Source organism: Rhinoraja longicauda, chromosome 15, assembly GCF_053455715.1.
Source record: "Rhinoraja longicauda isolate Sanriku21f chromosome 15, sRhiLon1.1, whole genome shotgun sequence".
Classification (NCBI taxonomy): Eukaryota; Metazoa; Chordata; class Chondrichthyes; order Rajiformes; family Arhynchobatidae; genus Rhinoraja; species Rhinoraja longicauda.
Window position 1 is genome coordinate 47,468,791 of NC_135967.1, and position 19,216 is coordinate 47,488,006.

The 19,216-nt window shown below is 40.6% G+C and overlaps 1 protein-coding gene across 3 annotated transcripts in view; it reads left to right on the top strand.

The window, feature by feature from the left end:
• LOC144600711 (plastin-3-like) overlaps nucleotides 1–19,216 on the top strand; it is an 80,759-nt gene that overhangs the window by 56,834 nt on the left and 4,709 nt on the right. For all 3 annotated transcript variants that reach the window (XM_078412621.1, XM_078412620.1, XM_078412622.1), the window contains exons 6-15: nucleotides 727–808; nucleotides 3,393–3,558; nucleotides 6,536–6,678; nucleotides 11,836–11,931; nucleotides 12,975–13,170; nucleotides 15,270–15,348; nucleotides 16,751–16,865; nucleotides 16,950–17,083; nucleotides 17,481–17,604; nucleotides 18,157–18,281. In XM_078412621.1, coding sequence (XP_078268747.1) covers nucleotides 727–808; nucleotides 3,393–3,558; nucleotides 6,536–6,678; nucleotides 11,836–11,931; nucleotides 12,975–13,170; nucleotides 15,270–15,348; nucleotides 16,751–16,865; nucleotides 16,950–17,083; nucleotides 17,481–17,604; nucleotides 18,157–18,281 — 1,260 coding nt within the window. The remainder of the gene's footprint in view (nucleotides 1–726; nucleotides 809–3,392; nucleotides 3,559–6,535; nucleotides 6,679–11,835; nucleotides 11,932–12,974; nucleotides 13,171–15,269; nucleotides 15,349–16,750; nucleotides 16,866–16,949; nucleotides 17,084–17,480; nucleotides 17,605–18,156; nucleotides 18,282–19,216) is intronic.

Sequence of the window (19,216 nt, forward strand, 5' to 3'; positions counted from 1 at the left end):
ATGTGCTGACAAGATTGCAAAGCATAAGTGAACTTTGACATTGTGTGAAATGGTCGTTTGAGACTTATGATTTGTCCAAACATTGTGATCATGTCCAAAATCGCAGGTTGAATATGTTCATTTCGCTTATGCATCTCTTAAATCAACTCCTGAAATGCTATCTACTTAAATCTTTGGTAACCGAATTTGGAAAAGACTTAAAATATTATCTCACCAACTTGACTAATTTTTTTTTTAAATGAAAATGTGCACAGGGTTAGATATTCAGTGTGATGCCTTGTTGCTCTGTACATGAGTTGGACCTGTTTGGTAGCAAGTTGCCTTTGGAAAAGAGGGTTTGATTAGGCTTCTTCAGAGAGTATTGTGGAGTTGCAGACTGAGAATGAAAGGCAGACTTTCATCCCAGAAAGCTGGAAAATCAATTTTATTCCTAAATCAGTTTTCTGGGTCATTTTTGTTTTGGATTTTAAGTAATAAGCTGTATTGATTTCAACATCAGAACTTCTCACCGACTGTAATAATAGTTATCCAAGTAAATGCTTCAAAGGAACTATTGCAACTGAAATTAAATGCTGTGATGTAATTTTGAAATCTTGAACTTGTTTGTACAGATGAAGGTGTGAACTGAATCCAAAATCTTCTGTCACAACCATAAATTCCATTATTATTTGGGTTTAAGATACCAAGGGATTTGCTGCATCAGTAATCTTCTCCTTCCTCTTTCAGCAAAATGATCAACCTCTCTGTGCCGGATACAATTGATGAAAGAACTATCAACAAAAAAAAGCTCACAGCATTTACCATTCAGGTAACTGATTGCATTGTGATCGTACATGATGCTTATCATTAATCTCGATAATGCTTGAATTCCTGGACTAAAATAGTACAAACAATATTCTAACAATAAAACACAAAGTGCTGGAGGAGCTCAGCAGGTCAGGCGGCATCCAGGGAGAAAATAGACAGATGACGTTTTGGGCGAGACTCTTCAGACTTCAGAACCAGAAGAATTCTCTGCCACAGAAGGCAGTGGAGGCTAATTCGCTGGATGTATTCAAGAGTGAGTTGGATATAACTCTTGGGGCTAACAGAATCAAGGGATATGGGGAGAAAGCAGGAACAGGGTACTGATTCTGGATGATCAGCCATGATCACATTGAATGATGGTGCTGGCTTGAAGGGCCTACTCCTGCACCTATTTTCTATGTTTTTAAGAAAGGACCCAACCTGAAACAATGTCTATCCATTTTATCCACAGAAGCTGCCTGATCCGCTGAGTCCCTCCAATACTTATGTTATGCTCGAGATTACAACATCTGCAGTTTCTTGTGTCCCAATATTCTAACAATGTTACTTCCTTACTAGTCATTGTCTATTAATCAGTTTTCATCTGCAGATAGACTGTTAACCTTTTCTGATATCAAGATTGGGGAACAAGGATATGGCAGTAACTCGTTATTGTATGGTCAGATCCTTGTCCAATTTGCTTGTATTGGAGGAGGTGATCGAAGTTTTAACTTGCTTTTAATGGTAGGTTCAGAGCAGGCGTTTTCAAGGCCAAGGAGATAGGGTGGGTGTGAAGGAAACGGAGGAGTGCCCTCTTTCAGAAAATGACACATGCAGAATGGGTCCAATGAAATTCTTCTGTCAAATCGCTTCAAGATTTTCAACTTCACAAAAGGCACCGTACAACTGCAAGTGTTGTTGCACCAGAACAGCTTCCAGGTCAGATTTGAAAGAATGTGGAGAGTGAATAGCCTAGCAGTCATTGGAGTTTAAACACAACTGGAAAGTCCAAATATTGACTTTTGGTATAAACCGTTGTTTTAATCTTCAGTAAACTGAAGCACAAACATAGTTCCTGAGAAATCCTCCATTGAGGTTTTATCAGCTTGATTGGGTGTTGGTCTTGTAAGGATTGTAGTGAGTAGACCAGGGCTCCAAGATCTCAGAATATCAAAACGAATCGGGAGGCATTGTTTCCATCAATTTTCTTTAGATTTTCAAGGGCAGCACAATGGTAGAGCGGTAGAAATGCGGCCTTACTGCACTAGAAACCTGGGTTCGATCCTGACTACGGGAGCTGTCTGCATGGACTTTGTAAGTTCAGCCTGTGACCGCAGCATGGGTTTTCGGCAGGTGCTCGGGTTTCCTCCCACATCTTAAAGAGGTGCGGGTTTGTAGGTTACTTGGCTCCTGTAGATTATCCCTTGTGGGTAGGATAGAATTAGTGTATGGGTAATCGTTGGTCGGCATGGGCTCAGTGGGCCGAAGGGCTTGTTTCCATGCTGTATCTCTAAACTAAACCAAATACCTTCTGCAGCCTCCATGAAACTAGATGAAATGAGAGAAAGTTGAATCTTGAATTTCATGTATGGTATGTTTACAGTTTCTTGTGCAAGTTACCACTGGATCCTATCCATTTTGGGGTCCCCAGTGAAGTGTTAGATCATCTTCTGAGTGATGGTCTCCAAAGCTTGGATTTCATAAGTCTCATATATGATTAGATTGGCAAGGACTGATAGTGTTCCTGTATCTGTAATCCAGCATGAGTGGACACCATGAGGTTAAAACATTAGATGATAGGACAAGGAAAGCTGCATGCATATCACATCATTTTATTTCCCATGGGTGAATTATTAGCAAAATTATATGAAGTTGAAGGCTTTTTCATAGATAAGTACTGTCTGGCCAAATCATGCACTTATTATAATTTTGAGGATAGATCCAGGCATCTACTGGTCTTTTGGTTCTGTTGAGGGCCTTTGGAAGATTTAAAAATTAGAAGCCATCTGCAACTGCATGTAACAATAAACTGAATAGGTAACAAGTCGTATTGGGAAATGTGAGCAGAAATTAAAATGGAAAATGCTGGAAACACTCAGCAGTTCAGTCAGCATTTTTAGGGAGGGGGAGGGGGAGGTATTAAGGAGTCCTGAAACATTAATTCTCTTTTCTCTTTCTATAGTGTTCTGTTAGGTGTTTTCAGATTTTTAACATCAGCTATTGTGAGAACAATCTTGTTGCACGAATAGGTTGCATTATATAGTTGCATCACTTAGTGGTGATGATTAGGAATTTCTTTAGCCAGAGGGTTGTAAATGTGTGGAATTCATTTCAAGCCATTGGTTATTAAAGCAGAGATTGATAGGTTCTTGATTAATAAGGGTATCAAAGGATATCGGGAGAAGGCAGGAGGATGACATTAAGTCGGCAGAATTGGTCAGCCAAGATTGAATGGTGGAGCAGACTCGATGGGCCGAATCGACCAATTCTGCTCCTATGTCTTATGGGTTGATGATCTACTTATAACCTCTTGAGCAACCTATCTCTGACTGTTTATGTGTTGCATATAAAGCCTGATCATATATCCAAATGTTTCATTTACATAGGAAAACCTGAATCTTGCCTTGAACTCTGCTTCTGCTATTGGTTGCCATGTTGTCAATATTGGTGCTCAAGACCTGAGAGAAGGGAAACCACATTTAGTTTTGGGACTTCTGTGGCAGGTCATCAAAATTGGGCTGTTTGCAGACATTGAACTCAGCAAAAATGAAGGTAAGACCAAATATTAAAGGAATGTGGAGTCTTGAGTGGGTTATACATCTGCCATTTTCAGCATTCAATGCAATCAGGGCTGATGCCTGATTTAATTTCAAGTAACCATCTTTTCTCTTAATCTTAATACATTTGGGCCATTCTTTGGAAAGTGAACCAACATGTCACACACGTGACCAGATGTCATCACATACAGTAATACATTTAAAAAATTGTGTAAGAGATTAATCTTATTCATTGGAATTTTCCTACCTACATAACTATAAAGCATGTCTTTTAAAAAATTCTGAGCTTCGAAGATAAAACTGAGATGATAAAAATGCTTCCATGTGAGGGCACAGGTGACCAGTCATATTTGACCTCTGACCCTAAACAAACTGTCAGCATAACATAAATTTTTCACTTGATAAACCTCGAATTGTATGTCATATACAGTACAAAACAATATACCTGTAATACTTTCAGAATTAGAAGAGATGTATTCCACAATTTTTCATATTTTTGGTCACTCGCGTGACTAAGAATGGCCCATTTGGTTAACAAACTCTGTCATTCTCTGATTTCAAAGTTGACAATGAACTGATAATATCAATTACTATTTGTGAAAGAGAAATGTCTAGACATTTTCCATGTAGAATTATCTCCCAGCTTCATTCAGGAAAGGCTGAGTAATCTTTAGGTCTACATGTCTCATGAGTAGAGAGATTTCCACAAAAGCTCCATTAGCTCCCCAAATTGATATGAAAAATTAAATCGAATAATCACTAAACATAAATACTGAGGTGTACAATGTAGTTTTGGAAATGTCTCCCTGTAATTTGGGTGTTGAGGTCCAAGTTTCATTCTGGTTTATTCAGTTGCATCTTCAAGCTGATCATCTGCACTAACTGGATGTTCACCACCCTCTCAGCCAACATGGCTACTACTGCTGTCATTCATCTCTCTTGGTCTCCAGCATATTAGAGTCATCCCTTTTGTTCTCTCCACCCCTCTCCCGTCTGCATCTTAAAACATGTTGGTCTCCATTTTTTCAGCAAACTGAAGCACTAATTCTGTTTCCACAAATGCTTCCAGCCATATTGAATATTTCCAACATTTTGTATTTATTTCAGACAATGAATATTTGCAGTACTTTTTAAAATATTTTTAATCTCATCTTAAAACTTGAATTAAGTTTCCATTTGGCCAAATAATCCTTTGTTTTGATTCACAATGTTATCAAAACTCAAATGAAAAGTCAAGGTAGCAATCACCTGGTCTTCTGTTGTTATTTCAAAATAAATCTATATTGTTGGCTTAGTTTATTATTGTCACCTATATCAAGGTGCAGTGAAAAGCTTTATTGCGTGCTATCCTGCATTTGTTATGGCTTGCTGTTCGTAAAATTAGTAAAATTTCACAAAACGTAAGACTTTAGGACAGTGTGCCAAAAAGTTTAAATGTAAGAAGCAGATCATGGAGAATATGGGAATATATTTAAGTGGGAAACTGAAAACTTCAGATTGGCAGTCAATTCATGACTGCCTTTGGTGGGCTAATTAAAATTGGGGATGCTCAGGATACAAACATTCATGCCTTGGGCCTGGGAGTCTCTGACTTGATACCACATTTGCAATTCAGTAGTAAACCACTAAATATTTCCAACATTGCAGCTGCACACCACCAGACACAGGAACAGCTTCTTCCCCTCTGTAATCAGGCTTCTGAAGAGTCCTTCCATAAACTAGGGTACTGTCCAATTCACCTCTACCCCATTGTGGATATTGAACTTTGTCTCTGGAATTGATACACTACAATGCTGAGAACAAAATTCTGCATCCTGTATCTTCCCCATTGTCCTACCTATTGCACTTGAGTTTGATTTGATTGCATTTATGTATACTGTTATGTATCTGCATGGATAGCATGCAAAACAAAACTTTTCACTGCATCTCAGTACACATGGCAATAAACCTTAAATCAATACCTCTGCGCCCATTATTTAGAGAGTTGCACAAGTGATTAATGCTTTGAGGTATATCGTGTAGACTGAGGATATTTTGCAATCTGATTGTCTGGGAGTTAACCACTGTAGAAGCCTCTCAGTGAAAAAGGTTCTTTAAAGAGTGCTCTGCCTTTACAAGTTGCTGCTCAAACTCAAACATGAGAGCATCTTTTTTGCCTGCTGGTGTCTGTTTAGACTGGTTGATAAACAAGGAATGCTGGAATAAGTAAACAGATTATTTTGTCACGTGGCAAGTCCTTGTGGTTTGCTTCTGCTGCAGGCCCGCAGCCTTTGTATCGTTGTGTTCCTGTAATACTGGTTTTGTCTTCTGTCCAATCTGTGGATGCTCCCAGTGATGGGCACGGTGGTATTGGTTTATTCTGAATGATGAGTTCAGGGTTATCAGTCAAAAGAACAGCCTGACCTATGACATGAGGCTTTGGTTGTGCATTCTGACCTATTGAGCATCCTTGATTTTAATTAATCCTTCATTGGCAAAGAGGGAGAAATGCAAATCAGGGAGGAATGCAAATTGGAGAGGTCTTGGCCTGCCTGTTAGTAAAACTCTGATGCAGCAACGGAGAATATTAACCATGAGTTAATGTCAATGTTTGGCACTGGTATAAAACAAGTGAATAACGATTGTCAAAGAGAGAGAGAGAGAGAGAGAGAGAGAGAGACGCAATATTCAGGAACAGTTTTTTTCCCTCTGTTATCACACTTCTGAATGCCCGGTAACCGTCTGATTCACCTCTTCCCCATGCGGACATTGGATTTGTCTATGAAACTGATGCGCAACAATGCTGCATTAAATATTCTGCACCATCTCTTCCCCTTTGCTCTACCTATTGTACTTGAGTTTGATGTGAGTGTATTTATGTACTGTATTATCTTATCTGATTGCATAGCATGCCAAATAAGTTTTTCGCTGTGCCTTGGTACACGTGATAATAATAAACCTAAATCGCTGATTAATGGGAACCTGTTCCACAGCGTTGGTCGCTTTGCTCCGTGATGGTGAGAGTCTGGAGGATCTCATGAAGTTGTCCCCAGAAGAACTGCTACTACGATGGGCTAATTACCACTTGGAGAATGCAGGCTACCCGAAAATCAACAACTTCCACTCGGATATCAAGGTACTTGTATAAGGAAAATGATATATAAACAGATAGTTGCTGTTACTGATTTGAGAAAAAGATTCTATTCTGAGTGTAATTTAATAAATGTGGAGCACAATTGCCCAGACATTTGATTGCTCAGTATTGTTTCACAATGCTTGTAATTTAAAATCAATTTAGCCCCGGGTAAATTGTTTTGCGTCCATCTCTGTGTCGACTTATGGTCAATGGGTCGTTTGACCATGTGCTTCCTACACCTCGTTGACTTTGCGGTCCTGATGTGATTTCTGCATCATCACCATGTGGGATGGTGTTATTTCCTTGTCCATCCTTTTTCTGAGCTGCAGGGATTATAGTTTTTTGTTTAGAGATACAGCGTGGGAACAGGTCATTCGGACCATCAAGTCTGGGCCGATCAGCAATCACCCATTCACCAGTTCTATCCCACACGTTCGGGATAATTTACAGAAGCCAATTAACTTACAAAACCTGCACGTCTTTGCAAGTGAGAGGAAATTGGAGCACCTGGAGAAACCCCACACAGTCACAGGGAGAATGTACAAATTTCGTACAGGCAGCACCCATAGACAGGATTGAACCTGGATCCCTGGTGCTGTAAGGCGACAACTCTATCACTGCGCCACTCGACCATGTGATCCTGGGGGTTTCTGTTGTTCTGTTGGCACTCCGAGGACAACAGATGAAGAATGGTCCTGACCTGAAATGTCAACTGCTGTGGGGAGATCTGATGGAAGTATATAGAATTGAGGCATGGATAGTGTAGACAGTCTGAAACTTTATCCTAGGATGGAAATGTCAAAGTATGGAGGGCAGAGTTTCAAGGTGGGAGCGGAAAATTTTCGAAGAGATTTGTGAGGCAATTTTCTTTAATGCACAGAGTGGTTGGTGCCTGAAATTATTGGTGGTGGAGACATATGATAGTGGCTTTTAAGAGACCCCCTCCCCTGACATCAGTCTGAGGAAGGGTCTCAACCCGAAACGTCACCCATTCCATCTCTCCCGAGATGCTGCCTGATCCGCTGAGTTACTCCAGCATTTTGTGTCTACCTAGGCTCTTGACTATTCATACACGTAAACTGTGGCCAGAGGCTGGAAATTTTTTAGTAAGTAACTTCCTGATTCAGCAGGATAGGGGAAGACTCTCCACTAATCTGAATGCACGCAACTTCAACACTCAAACCCGATAGCAGCCAGGCTGAGGCAGTCTGTAAGAGCAATTGCTTAAATGTTTGTTCCCTCTACCAGGAGCACACTATCTGCAGTGTGTCCTAGGTAACCGATGCAATACATCAAGGCTCCTATGACAATATATAGAAACAAGGAGCTGCGGATCCTTGTGTTAAAAAGATACAAAGTGCTGGAGTAACTCAATGGGTCAGGTAGCATCTCTGATTACACGGACAGGTGATAATAGACAATAGGTGCAGGAGTAGGCCATTCAGCCCTTCAAGCCAGCACCGCCATTCAATGCGATCATGGCTGATCACTCTCAATCAGTACCCCGTTCCTGCCTTCTCCCCATACCCCCTCACTCCGCTATCCTTAAGAGCTCTATCCAGCTCTCTCTTGAAAGCATCCAACGAACTGGCCTCCACTGCCTTCTGAGGCAGAGAATTCCACACCTTCACCACTCTCTGAGTGAAAACGTTCTTCCTCATCTCTGTTCTAAATGGCCTACCCCTTATTCTTAAACTGTGGCCCCTTGTTCTGGACTCCCCCAACATTAGGAACATGTTTCCTGCCTCTAATGTGTCCAATCCCCTAATTATCTTATATGTTTCAATAAGATCCCCCCTCATCCTTCTAAATTCCAGTGTATACAAGCCTAATTGCTCCAGCCTTTCAACATACGACAGTCCCGCCATTCCGGGAATTAACCTAGTGAACCTACGCTGCACGCCCTCAATAGCAGGAATATCCTTAACATATAACATATATATAACATATAACAACTACAGCATGGAAACAGGCCTGTCCGGCCCTACCAGTCCACGCCGACCATTCTCCCTGACCTAGTCTCATCTACCTGCACTCAGACCATAACCCTCCAATCCCCTCCTATCCATATACCTATCCAATTTACTCTTAAATAATAAAATCGAGCCAGCCTCCACCACTTCCACCGGAAGCCCATTCCATACAGCCACAACCCTCTGAGTAAAGAAGTTCCCCCTCATGTTACCCCTAAACCTTTGTCCCTCAATTCTGAAGCTATGTCCCCTTGTTGGAATCTTCCCCACTCTCAAAGGGAAAAGCCTACCCACGTCAACTCTGTCCATCCCTCTCAAAATTTTAAAAACCTCTATCAAGTCCCCCCTCAACCTTCTACGCTCCAAAGAATAAAGACCCAACCTGTTCAACCTCTCTCTGTAGCCTAAGTGCTGAAACCCAGGCAACATTCTAGTAAATCTCCTCTGTACCCTCTCCATTTTGTCGACATCCTTCCTATAATTTGGCGACCAGAACTGCACACCATACTCCAGATTTGGCCTCACCAATGCCCTGTACAATTTCAACATTACATCCCAACTTCTATACTCGATGCTCTGATTTATAAAGGCAAGCATACCAAACGCCTTCTTCACCACCCTATCCACATGAGATTCCACCTTCAGGGAACAATGCACAGTTATTCCCAGATCCCTCTGTTCCACTGCATTCCTCAATTCCCTACCATTTACCCTGTACGTCCTATTTTGATTTGTCCTACCAAAATGCAGCACCTCACACTTATCAGCATTAAACTCCATCTGCCATCTTTCAGCCCACCCTTCCAAAAGGCCCAAGTCTCTCTGTGGACTTTGAAAATCTACCTCACTATCAACTACTCCACCTATCTTAGTATCATCTGCATATTTACTAATCCAATTTGCCACACCATCATCCAGATCATTAATGTAAATGACAAACAACAGTGGACCCAACACAGATCCTTGGGGCACTCCACTAGACACTGGCCTCCAACCTGACATACAATTGTCAACCGTTACCCTCTGGTATCTCCCATTCAGCCATTGTTGAATCCATCTTGCAACCTCACTATTAATACCCAACGATTTAACCTTCTTAATCAACCTTCCATGTGGAACCTTGTCAAATGCCTTACTGAAGTCCATATAGACAACATCCACAGCCTTGCCCTTATCAATTTCCCTGGTAACCTCTTCAAAAAATTCAAGAAGATTAGTCAAACATGACCTTCCAGGCACAAATCCATGTTGACTGTTTCTAATCAGGCCTTGATTATCCAAATAATTATATATATTGTCCCTAAGTATCTTTTCCATTAATTTTCCCACCACAGACGTCAAACTAATAGGTCTATAATTGCTAGGTTTACTTTTAGAACCTTTTTTAAACAAAGGCACAACATGCGCAATGCGCCAATCTTCCGGCACCATCCCTGTTTCTAATGACGTTTGAAATATTTCCGTCATAGCCCCTGCTATTTCTGCACTAACTTCCCTCAATGTCCTTCCTCAAATTTGGAGACCAAAACTGCACACAGTACTCCAGGTGCGGTCTCACCAGGGCCCGGTACAACTGTAGAAGGACCTCTTTGCTCCTATACTCAACTCCTCTTGTTATGAAGGCCAACATTGTGATGTTTCATGTTGGGAGGAAAAGAGACTGAAGAAGAGTTCCGACTCGCAACATCATCTATCCATGTTCTCCAGAGATACAGCCTGACTCAGTTACTCCAGCACTTTGTGCCTTTCTTTCCCCTGTATACTGGGATGTTTGCCAGGTGTGCAGTGGAATACCACTTTGACTGTTGACTTTTTGCCCAACCTTGTCTCAATGGGCATATTTTGCTGTTCATTCATTGTTCGTGAGTCAGACTCCTAGACCTCCCAATTTAAGTGCACCACGGGAATTCTTTCAATGCAGTCTTTAACACCTCAGTGCAATAATGCAGCAATCAAGAAGATGGCTGAAAACCAAATAGAAAAATAATCCTGCCCCTCCAGCAACACTTGTCTTTCATGACTAAACTCTATAAGAGACATAAATAAAACGTGTAAACAGTTTGCTTTGCCTTCGTTTATCTTTTTAAGGCAGCACCAAGGCCAAAAGATTAAGTTTATAGCTTTTCTTCCTGATCAATATCTCTTTTATAAACGTATGTGGCATAATGTGCTGAAGCACAGTGGCGCAGCAGTAGAGTTGCTGCCTCACAGCACTAGAGACCAGGGTTCCTTCCAACAGCTTGTGCCGTCTGTACAGAGTTTGTACGTTCTCCCTGTGACCACATAGGGTTTATCTGGGTGCTCTGGTTTCTTTCCACATTCCATGGATGTGCAGGTTTGTAGGTTAATTGTCTCTGTACATTGCCCCAGTGTGTAGGATGGAACATGGGTGATCACTGGTTGGTGTGGGGTTGGTGGGTCATGGCCTTGTTTTCACACTGTATCTCTAAACCAAACTGACGAGGGGACTGGGAATCAGAGAAAAAGTTAAGATTTGTAAAAATAAAAAATAAATTCCCCTCATGCTCTCTGGTGACCAGACTTACTGCCCCTGAAATGTGGTTCCCATCCAACTCCTCGCCCTTCACAGCGCCCAGGTTCCATCTCTTGAATGCATTGCCTCCACTGTTTTTGAGTAGATCATTAGCAAATTCCTTTCTTGCTGTGGTATCAGTGATTTAGTAAACACCATGACACTTAGACAAATCTCAGTTGGGACATCTTTGACGACGTGGCAAGTCAAGTACTGCCATCTTGTGGTCTTGTGATGCTATTTGTAAGTTGATTTAAATGTTTTCTCTGGATTCTGCATCATAGTCACAGGGTTTGTATGAATTCCATGTGAATAACTCTTGCTTGCAGTTTCTTCTTGCATACATAGAAAATATGTTTTTAGCTTGAAATGAAAGAAATCAGCCTCAGCTGAAGAGCATCACCCTCACCCGAGTGTGATGATTATAGGTTAGCCATTCTCAATGTTTTTTCTGGGACCTAGCTGTGCAAAAATTGGCTAATGCATTTCCTACATTCAGAAATATTACACTAGTTGTGTGCACTTTGGAACATCTAGATACATGATTGGTACACACCATGTGCAAATTCTTTTTAGTTATTAAACGATAAATAAATTTGGTTCAAAACTTGTAGGTTTGCTATTTTAATTCATCTTTTTGTTTGAATTCAGGATTCAAGGGCCTATTATCACCTCCTGAATCAGATTGCACCGAAAGGTAATAAAGAAGGTGAATCGCGCATTGACATCAATATGTGGGGCTTCAATGTAAGTACCAGTGTTTCTTTACATGAATGTACATAAAAATCCTTCCCGAAGAACTCGTATCTTTACAAGAATTGATCATAGCCTTCAAACAAATATCGTAAACCACAATTATGTACTCAATATGATACGAAAGAACTTTATTCATCCCCTGAAGTAAATTGGTCTGCCAACATTTATAACACACAACAAGGTAAACGAAAACTTGAAATTAAAATTAAATTAAAAGGGGAAAAAAATAGAAAGACGAGCGACTGTTGGCTGGCTGCCGTGTGCACAGCTCCTTAACCGGAACGAACAAACAAGAACACAAACGCAGACGTATCCCCTGGGTAGAGGATTCTACAACTAGAGTGCCCCTCCCCACTCCCCCACAGATATACAATGCAATTTGTTGATCTGACTGTTCCTTGAAGTCTGTAAATATAAAACTTGAATTTTACATCTTTGAAGTAAATTTTTATTTTAAATTTCTGCTGTTTATTGCAGTTTAATGTCTAATAGCTATGGGTTTGTTTCTGTTGTCCCTTGCTGAGTAATATTTCTTTCTAAAGTTGAGGGAGAAATGAGAAGGGTTACCTGTCAATTATTTTGGAAGAAATATAGTTTTGTTTTTAGAGATACAGCATGGAAACAGGCCACCGGGCGACACTGACCATCGGTCACATGTTCACACTAGTTCTATGTTATCCCACTTTCTCATTCACTCCCTACACACGAGGAGCAATTTACAGAGGCCAATTAGCCTACAAACCCGCATGTCTTTGGGATATGGGAGGAAGCCTGAGTATCGATCAAATTGCACTTTGCGATCTTTTATCTATTCTCTGCATTCTTTTAATCTCATTTATCACACTGCCCTGAAGCCTAAGCAATGAGCAACACTGCCCATCTGACAGTTTAACAAAACAAATAAAATAATACACAAAGATCACCCCTTGTGCTTCAAACTTCAGTGACGGTAAATTACAGTGAACGGTACTGAATAACAGACCAGATCTATGTTCACACACACACACACACACACACTGTCTTAAACCTTGCAGGAGAAAGATGACCTGAAGCGTGCCGATTACATGCTACAAGAAGCGGACAAACTGGGGTGCAGACAGTTTGTTACTCCAGCAGACGTCGTCCAGGGGAACCCAAAACTGAATTTGGCATTTGTAGCTAATCTGTTCAACAAGTATCCAGCACTTGAAAAGCCTGTGAATCAAGACATTGATTGGAGCTTGCTGGAAGGTAAAGTTACAAATGAGTATTGTGTATTTCTGGAAAGCTGTTTGAATCTGATGTTCTCCTCCTAATTGAGACCTCTGGAGCAGTGTAATTTAAAACTGTCGAGACACTGTTTAGACAATTAGTTACCTTGCTGCCTCAATGTGATGGGATCCACAGGGGAGGGTCCAATAATTTTAAACCTGGAGAGAAACAGAGCAGGTTTGGATTGACTGGCTGTTTATTTCATGCCCAAATAATTTTGCTTTTCATTGGGATCAGTGGTCTTAAATCAGACAGGGTCTGTATGGTGGTAACTCAGTTTCCCAATGGTCAGATTAACTTAATATTAGTTTCACGCTGTTTGATTCTTACCAGCGAGAAAAACAAACAACCATACCGTGGGGAAATCATCACCGACAAATTATATTGCTCTTCTTTCATCGTTGTACTAATATAACAGGATGTAGAGAGATACTGCATGAATCAAGCCCTACAGCCCACCAACTCCACACTGACTGTCAACCACCTATTTACACTGACACTAGATTAATCTAGTGGAATTCTCTGCCTCAGAAGGCAGTGGAGGCCAATTCTCTGAATGCATTCAAGAGAGAGCTAGATAGAGCTCTTAAGGATAGCGGAGTCAGGGGGTATGGGGAGAAGGCAGGAACGGGGTACTGATTGAGAATGATCAGCCATGATCACATTGAATGGCGGTGCTGGCTCGAAGGGCCGAATGGCCTCCTCCTGCACCTATTGTCTGTTAGCTATTGTCTAATCCCATTCTTCTTGCGCACAAACTCCCCAATTCGACCAAACACTGGAACCAATTGCAGTCATCAATTAACCTACTGACATATGATGAAAGAATGGATCGACTGGGCTTTAGAAGGATGAGAGGGGATCTTACAGTAACATATAAAATTCTTAAGGGATTGGACAGGATAGATGCAGGATAAATGTTCTCTATGTTGCGGTAGTCCAGAACCTGGAGTCACAGTATACGAATAAGGGGTAGGCCATTTTGGACTGGGTTGAGGAAAAACTGTTTTACCCAGAGAATTGTGAATCTGGAATTCTCTGCCACAGAAGGAAGTGGAGGCCAATTCACTGGATGTTTTCAAGAGTTAGATTTAGCTCTTGGGGCTAATGGAATCACGGGATGTGGGGGAAAAAGCAGGACCGGGGTACTGATTTTGGATGATCAGCCATGATCATATTGAATGGTGGTACTGGGCCGAATGGCCTACTCTGCACCTAATTTTTTTTCTAAACTTCCCAATAGTTGCATTATTGCTGCCTTGCACTCTCTAGAAATGTTTTATTTTCCCTTTCTAATAAACTCAAGAACATTGACTGAGTTTAACCTCTCCATGTGACAAACTTGCCATTTCAGGAATCAATCTAGAGAAAGTGTTCTCTCCATTTCAAATGTACCCTCCTTGAATAGACAAAGCATGTACATGATGTTCTGACTCTGGCCTTACCAGAGTTCCACATAATTGTACACCAATTGGAATTTGTTCTTTCTTATTTTGTTTAAAACTTTGATTCTGATCTGGACCCTAATATTCTGTAACATATTGCAAACATAAAATCTATGTTTCTTTTATTTTCAGTAATGGTAAAGAAAGATTTCTTACTAGATCGTTTCAAATTGGTGGCAGAAATCTGACACTTTCACTGGCAACAACTGTAACCATGACTTCACTTGGTTAATTTCCACACATGCAAATACAAGATTGACCTTGGAGAGGTGATTCAATTTCACCAAATGATATCGTGACTTACAATTACAGAATACTCTTGAGAAATAAAACATGGGAAATAATAAACTCTGCCATTTTCCAAAAATTTTTCACTTTAGTTTATTGTCACGTGTACCGAGGTACAATGAAAAGCTTTTGTTTGAGTGCTCTCCAGTCAGGCTATAAATGAAAAGGATTAAGCTATCCACAGTGCACAGATAACGGGTACAACATTCAGTACAAAATATAACAGTGAAATTTGCACATTTGACTTGGAGGGGAGAAATCAGTAATTTTACGCACTAAAGTTAACTCTATTTGAGATAATGAATTTCTGTGTAACATTTTTTTCTACTTTTTTTTACACATTAGGTGAAACCCGTGAAGAAAGGACTTTCCGTAACTGGATGAACTCGCAAGGGGTAAATCCCGCAGTGAACCATCTGTACAGGCAAGACGCTGCAGTAAATGCTGGTTATAACAGACCCAAGGGGGGCAGTGGGAGATGGCGCCTGTTATTGCTGATTGTCCTGTATAACCAAGTAAAGGATTATAAGTAGTGAAAACAAAGAATGCAGGTGCTGGTTAGTACACAAAAGGACACACAGTGCTGGAGTAATCAGCAGGTCAGGCAGTATCTCTGGCCAACATCGATAGGTGATGTTTTGATCGGGACCCTTCAGACTCTCAGTCTGGAACTGGGCCTGGAATCCAGGTGAGTTGAGGCGAGGATCAGAGGAGTCAATGGTTGCAGTCGGCAGGTGGCCGGAATGCAGATAAAGATTAGTGATGGCAGGCGCAGCCGAGGAAGTAGCATGGGTCGGGGGTGTCAACAAAGGTCCGGCCTGGAATTGGCCAGTGTGGCTGGCGTCAGCAACCCTCCTCTAAGTGGCTGGGGAGGCAGTGCGGTGCGGGCCGGGCCGGCGGTGGTATCGGCAGCCCAGCCTGGCGGTGAAGGTCGGTAGATCCGGCCACTATAACCGAAATACGTTTAAGAGGTCCTTAAAAAACAAGGGTTTACTGTACTACATTTATCCCAGTTATGTACTGTCAGAGGCTGACCTGTATCATTTAGGTTTAATAGTCAGATTCCCCTTAAAGGTACAGGTATTAGTATTAGTGGTTTGGGCCAATTTTAACAGTCAGTTAAGAAAGCAAGTGGCACTAAAAACAGACTAACTTATTTCTACTTTAGTTCCATAAACTTTTTGTGGATCAGAGCTTCACAAACGTGAGTAATGTTAATCAAAAGATAATGTCAGAAATAAAAGATGGAAATGCTGCAAAACTCTCTGCCATCTGGCAGCATAAGTGGAGAGAAAAACAGAGTTAACATTTCAGTTCATCAGCAGAGCAAGGAAAGAATGGAAATTGAAAACAAGACACATCGGGCTGGAGTAACATGGTGGGTCAGACAGCATCTGTCGAGAACATGGATAGGTGACATTTTGGGATCGGGACCCTTCAGTCTGAAGAAGGGTCCCTAAACAAAACATCGTCTATCTATGTTCTCTGCAGATACTGCCTGACCCGCTGAGTTATTCCAGCACTTTTTTTTAATTTTTAATATGCCAGCATCTGCAGTTCCTTGTGTCTCAGTAGAAATTGAATGTTTTAAGTTGCAACCATTCAATTTATAATATTTTCCAGTGCTGATGAAAAGTTATTGACTGGAAACATTTACTCTTGTTTCTCTCTCCATTAATGCTGCCAGACATTCTTAACACTTCCCAACATTTCCCGTTTTAATGCGATATTTATTTCACAAGACAAGAATATTTAGGATTAAATGGTGATTAACTCTTACATGTACCGATTCCTGAAATATTTTGTGGATTTTGTTCTTGTTGCAGTGACTTAGTTGATGCTCTCGTGATATTGCAGTTGTATGAAAACATCAAGGTCCCAGTTGACTGGAACAAGGTGAACAGGCCACCATATCCCAAACTAGGTGCTAATATGAAAAAGGTAGATCAGTTCATGTTCTAAAAGTATTCAAAATTTAGCAAAATCCATCAACTTAATTTCACTCAAATTATTATTTTTATTTAGCTAGAAAACTGTAATTATGCAGTGGTCCTGGGAAAGGATCGAGCAAAGTTTTCCTTGGTGGGCATTGCTGGAACAGATTTGAATGATGGAAACCCAACGCTAACTTTAGCCTTGGTCTGGCAGCTGATGAGAAGGTACTAACACTGTTCTAAAGGGCTATTAAGAGACCTCTTGATTTTGTGCAATTATATCATTCCTATTTAACAGAACTTACTGTGCACATATTGACTGACGTGTTTCTTACATTGCAACAGTGACTGCACTTAATTACAAAAGTGCTTTCAGGCCCACCTGAAAAGGAATTGAGAAATGCTCATTAATTGCACTTTTAAAATATTATTTCACTGATTTATTGATTATCGACAACTGGCAGTATTTGAATATATTGTCTCTATGTATTCAATTACTTTTGTTTCAGCTCCACTTCTTTCAATACATATAGTTCATTGGCTTGTTAATTGGGAAGTTCAGCATCTTGCATTAAGATAAAATCACCATAGCAATTCTAAAGTTGCAATTATATATTGGAAGGTATACACTGAACGTTCTTGAAGAATTGGGTGATGGTCAGAAAGTCAACGATGATATCATTATCAGTTGGATAAATAAGACATTGAAAGAAGCAGGCAAGTCATCTACAGTCCAAAGTTTTAAGGTAAACATTATTTTTGTTAAGACATTGTTTCCACATACCATGACTGAGCTGAAAGAGCAAGCAGGGAACTTCCTCAGATGCTTCCCAACAAGTGCCTGTGATATGAATTCTGCACGATTGGATGTTGTGTAATCTCGTTGGTGCCGTGATAAATCTTGGAATTGTCTGCCAGTTCAAGTGTACTGTATCCATGCCTCATTTTTCAAAATGTAGGACTTTGACGTTAAAGGGAAGATTTGTCTTCCGATCGGTGCGGTCGATGATATCTTAGGCTCTGATGAATTAAATTTTCATGATGTGAAATCCGACAAGTATGTTTGTGGAAGCAACAACTGTAAAGCTAATTTTAAAAATCACCATATTTGCAGGTTAAATAGTTTGGGATCTTGCAAAGTGAAAGAATTTATAAAAAATATATATTTTTCATAAATATAATAAAACAACTTGCCTTAAGCATGCTTCAAAAAGGTACAAAAGGAAAATGGAAAATCTAACATCAATGAATATGAAATGCAATAATTCCTAACCTGAAATGTGACCATTTTTACACAGGATAAGAACTTAAGTTCGAGTTTGCCTGTACTGGATTTGATTGATGCCATTCAACCTAACTCTATTGCCTATGAACTGGTAAAGACTGGAGACCTTTCTGATGAAGATAAGCAAGAGAATGCAAAGTATGTAGCCTGAACTTCATTGTCGCTTTGCTATAAAAATGTTCCTGTAATTACATGTCAAGCCAGCAATGAATGAAGGGAGAAACAAAATATACATTTTTTGCCCTCTGTCCTCGTTATCTGAGATTTTCTACCAATCCATGTACCTGTAAGTTCTCATCTTGAATTTTTAAAAGCAACTAATTCTGTACACTTAGAAAATCAAACATTGTATAAATAGGGTGATCAAGTTCCAGACCACTGGTGAGAAGTAGCTCTTCCCACAAAAAACACTTCTCTGCGTTGTGATTTTAAAAAACTGATCACTGCTTCAAAATTACAACATAGTCAATGTAAGTAGTGATTATCATTTACATATAGGTATTTAAATGACTTATTAAAGGGTGCTAAAACTTTTAGAACATAATTAGAGTCATCGAGTGATACAGTGTAGAAACAGGCCCTTTGGCCCAACTTGCCCGCACCGGCCAATGTGTCCCAGCTACACCAGTCTCGCCTGCCCACATTTGGCTCGTATCCATGTAACTGTCTAACTGTTTCATAAAGGTTGGGATAGTCCCTGCCTCAACTACCTCTTCTGGCAGCTTGTTCCATACACCCACCACCCTTTGCGTGATAAAGGTACCCCTCGTATTCCTATTAAATGTTTTCCCCTTCACCTTAAACCAGTGTCCTTGTCCTCGATTCACCTACTCGGGGCAAGAGACTGTGCATCTACCTGATCTATTCCTCGCATGATTTTATACACCTTTAAGATCAACCCTCATTCTGCACTCCAAGGAATAGAATCCCAGTCTACTCAACCTATCCTTACAGCTCAGACCCTCTAGTCCTGGCGACATCCTCATAAATCTTTTCTGTACCCTTTCCAGCTTGACAACATCTTTCCTATAACATGGTGCCCAGAACTGAACACAGTGCTCTAAATGTGGCCT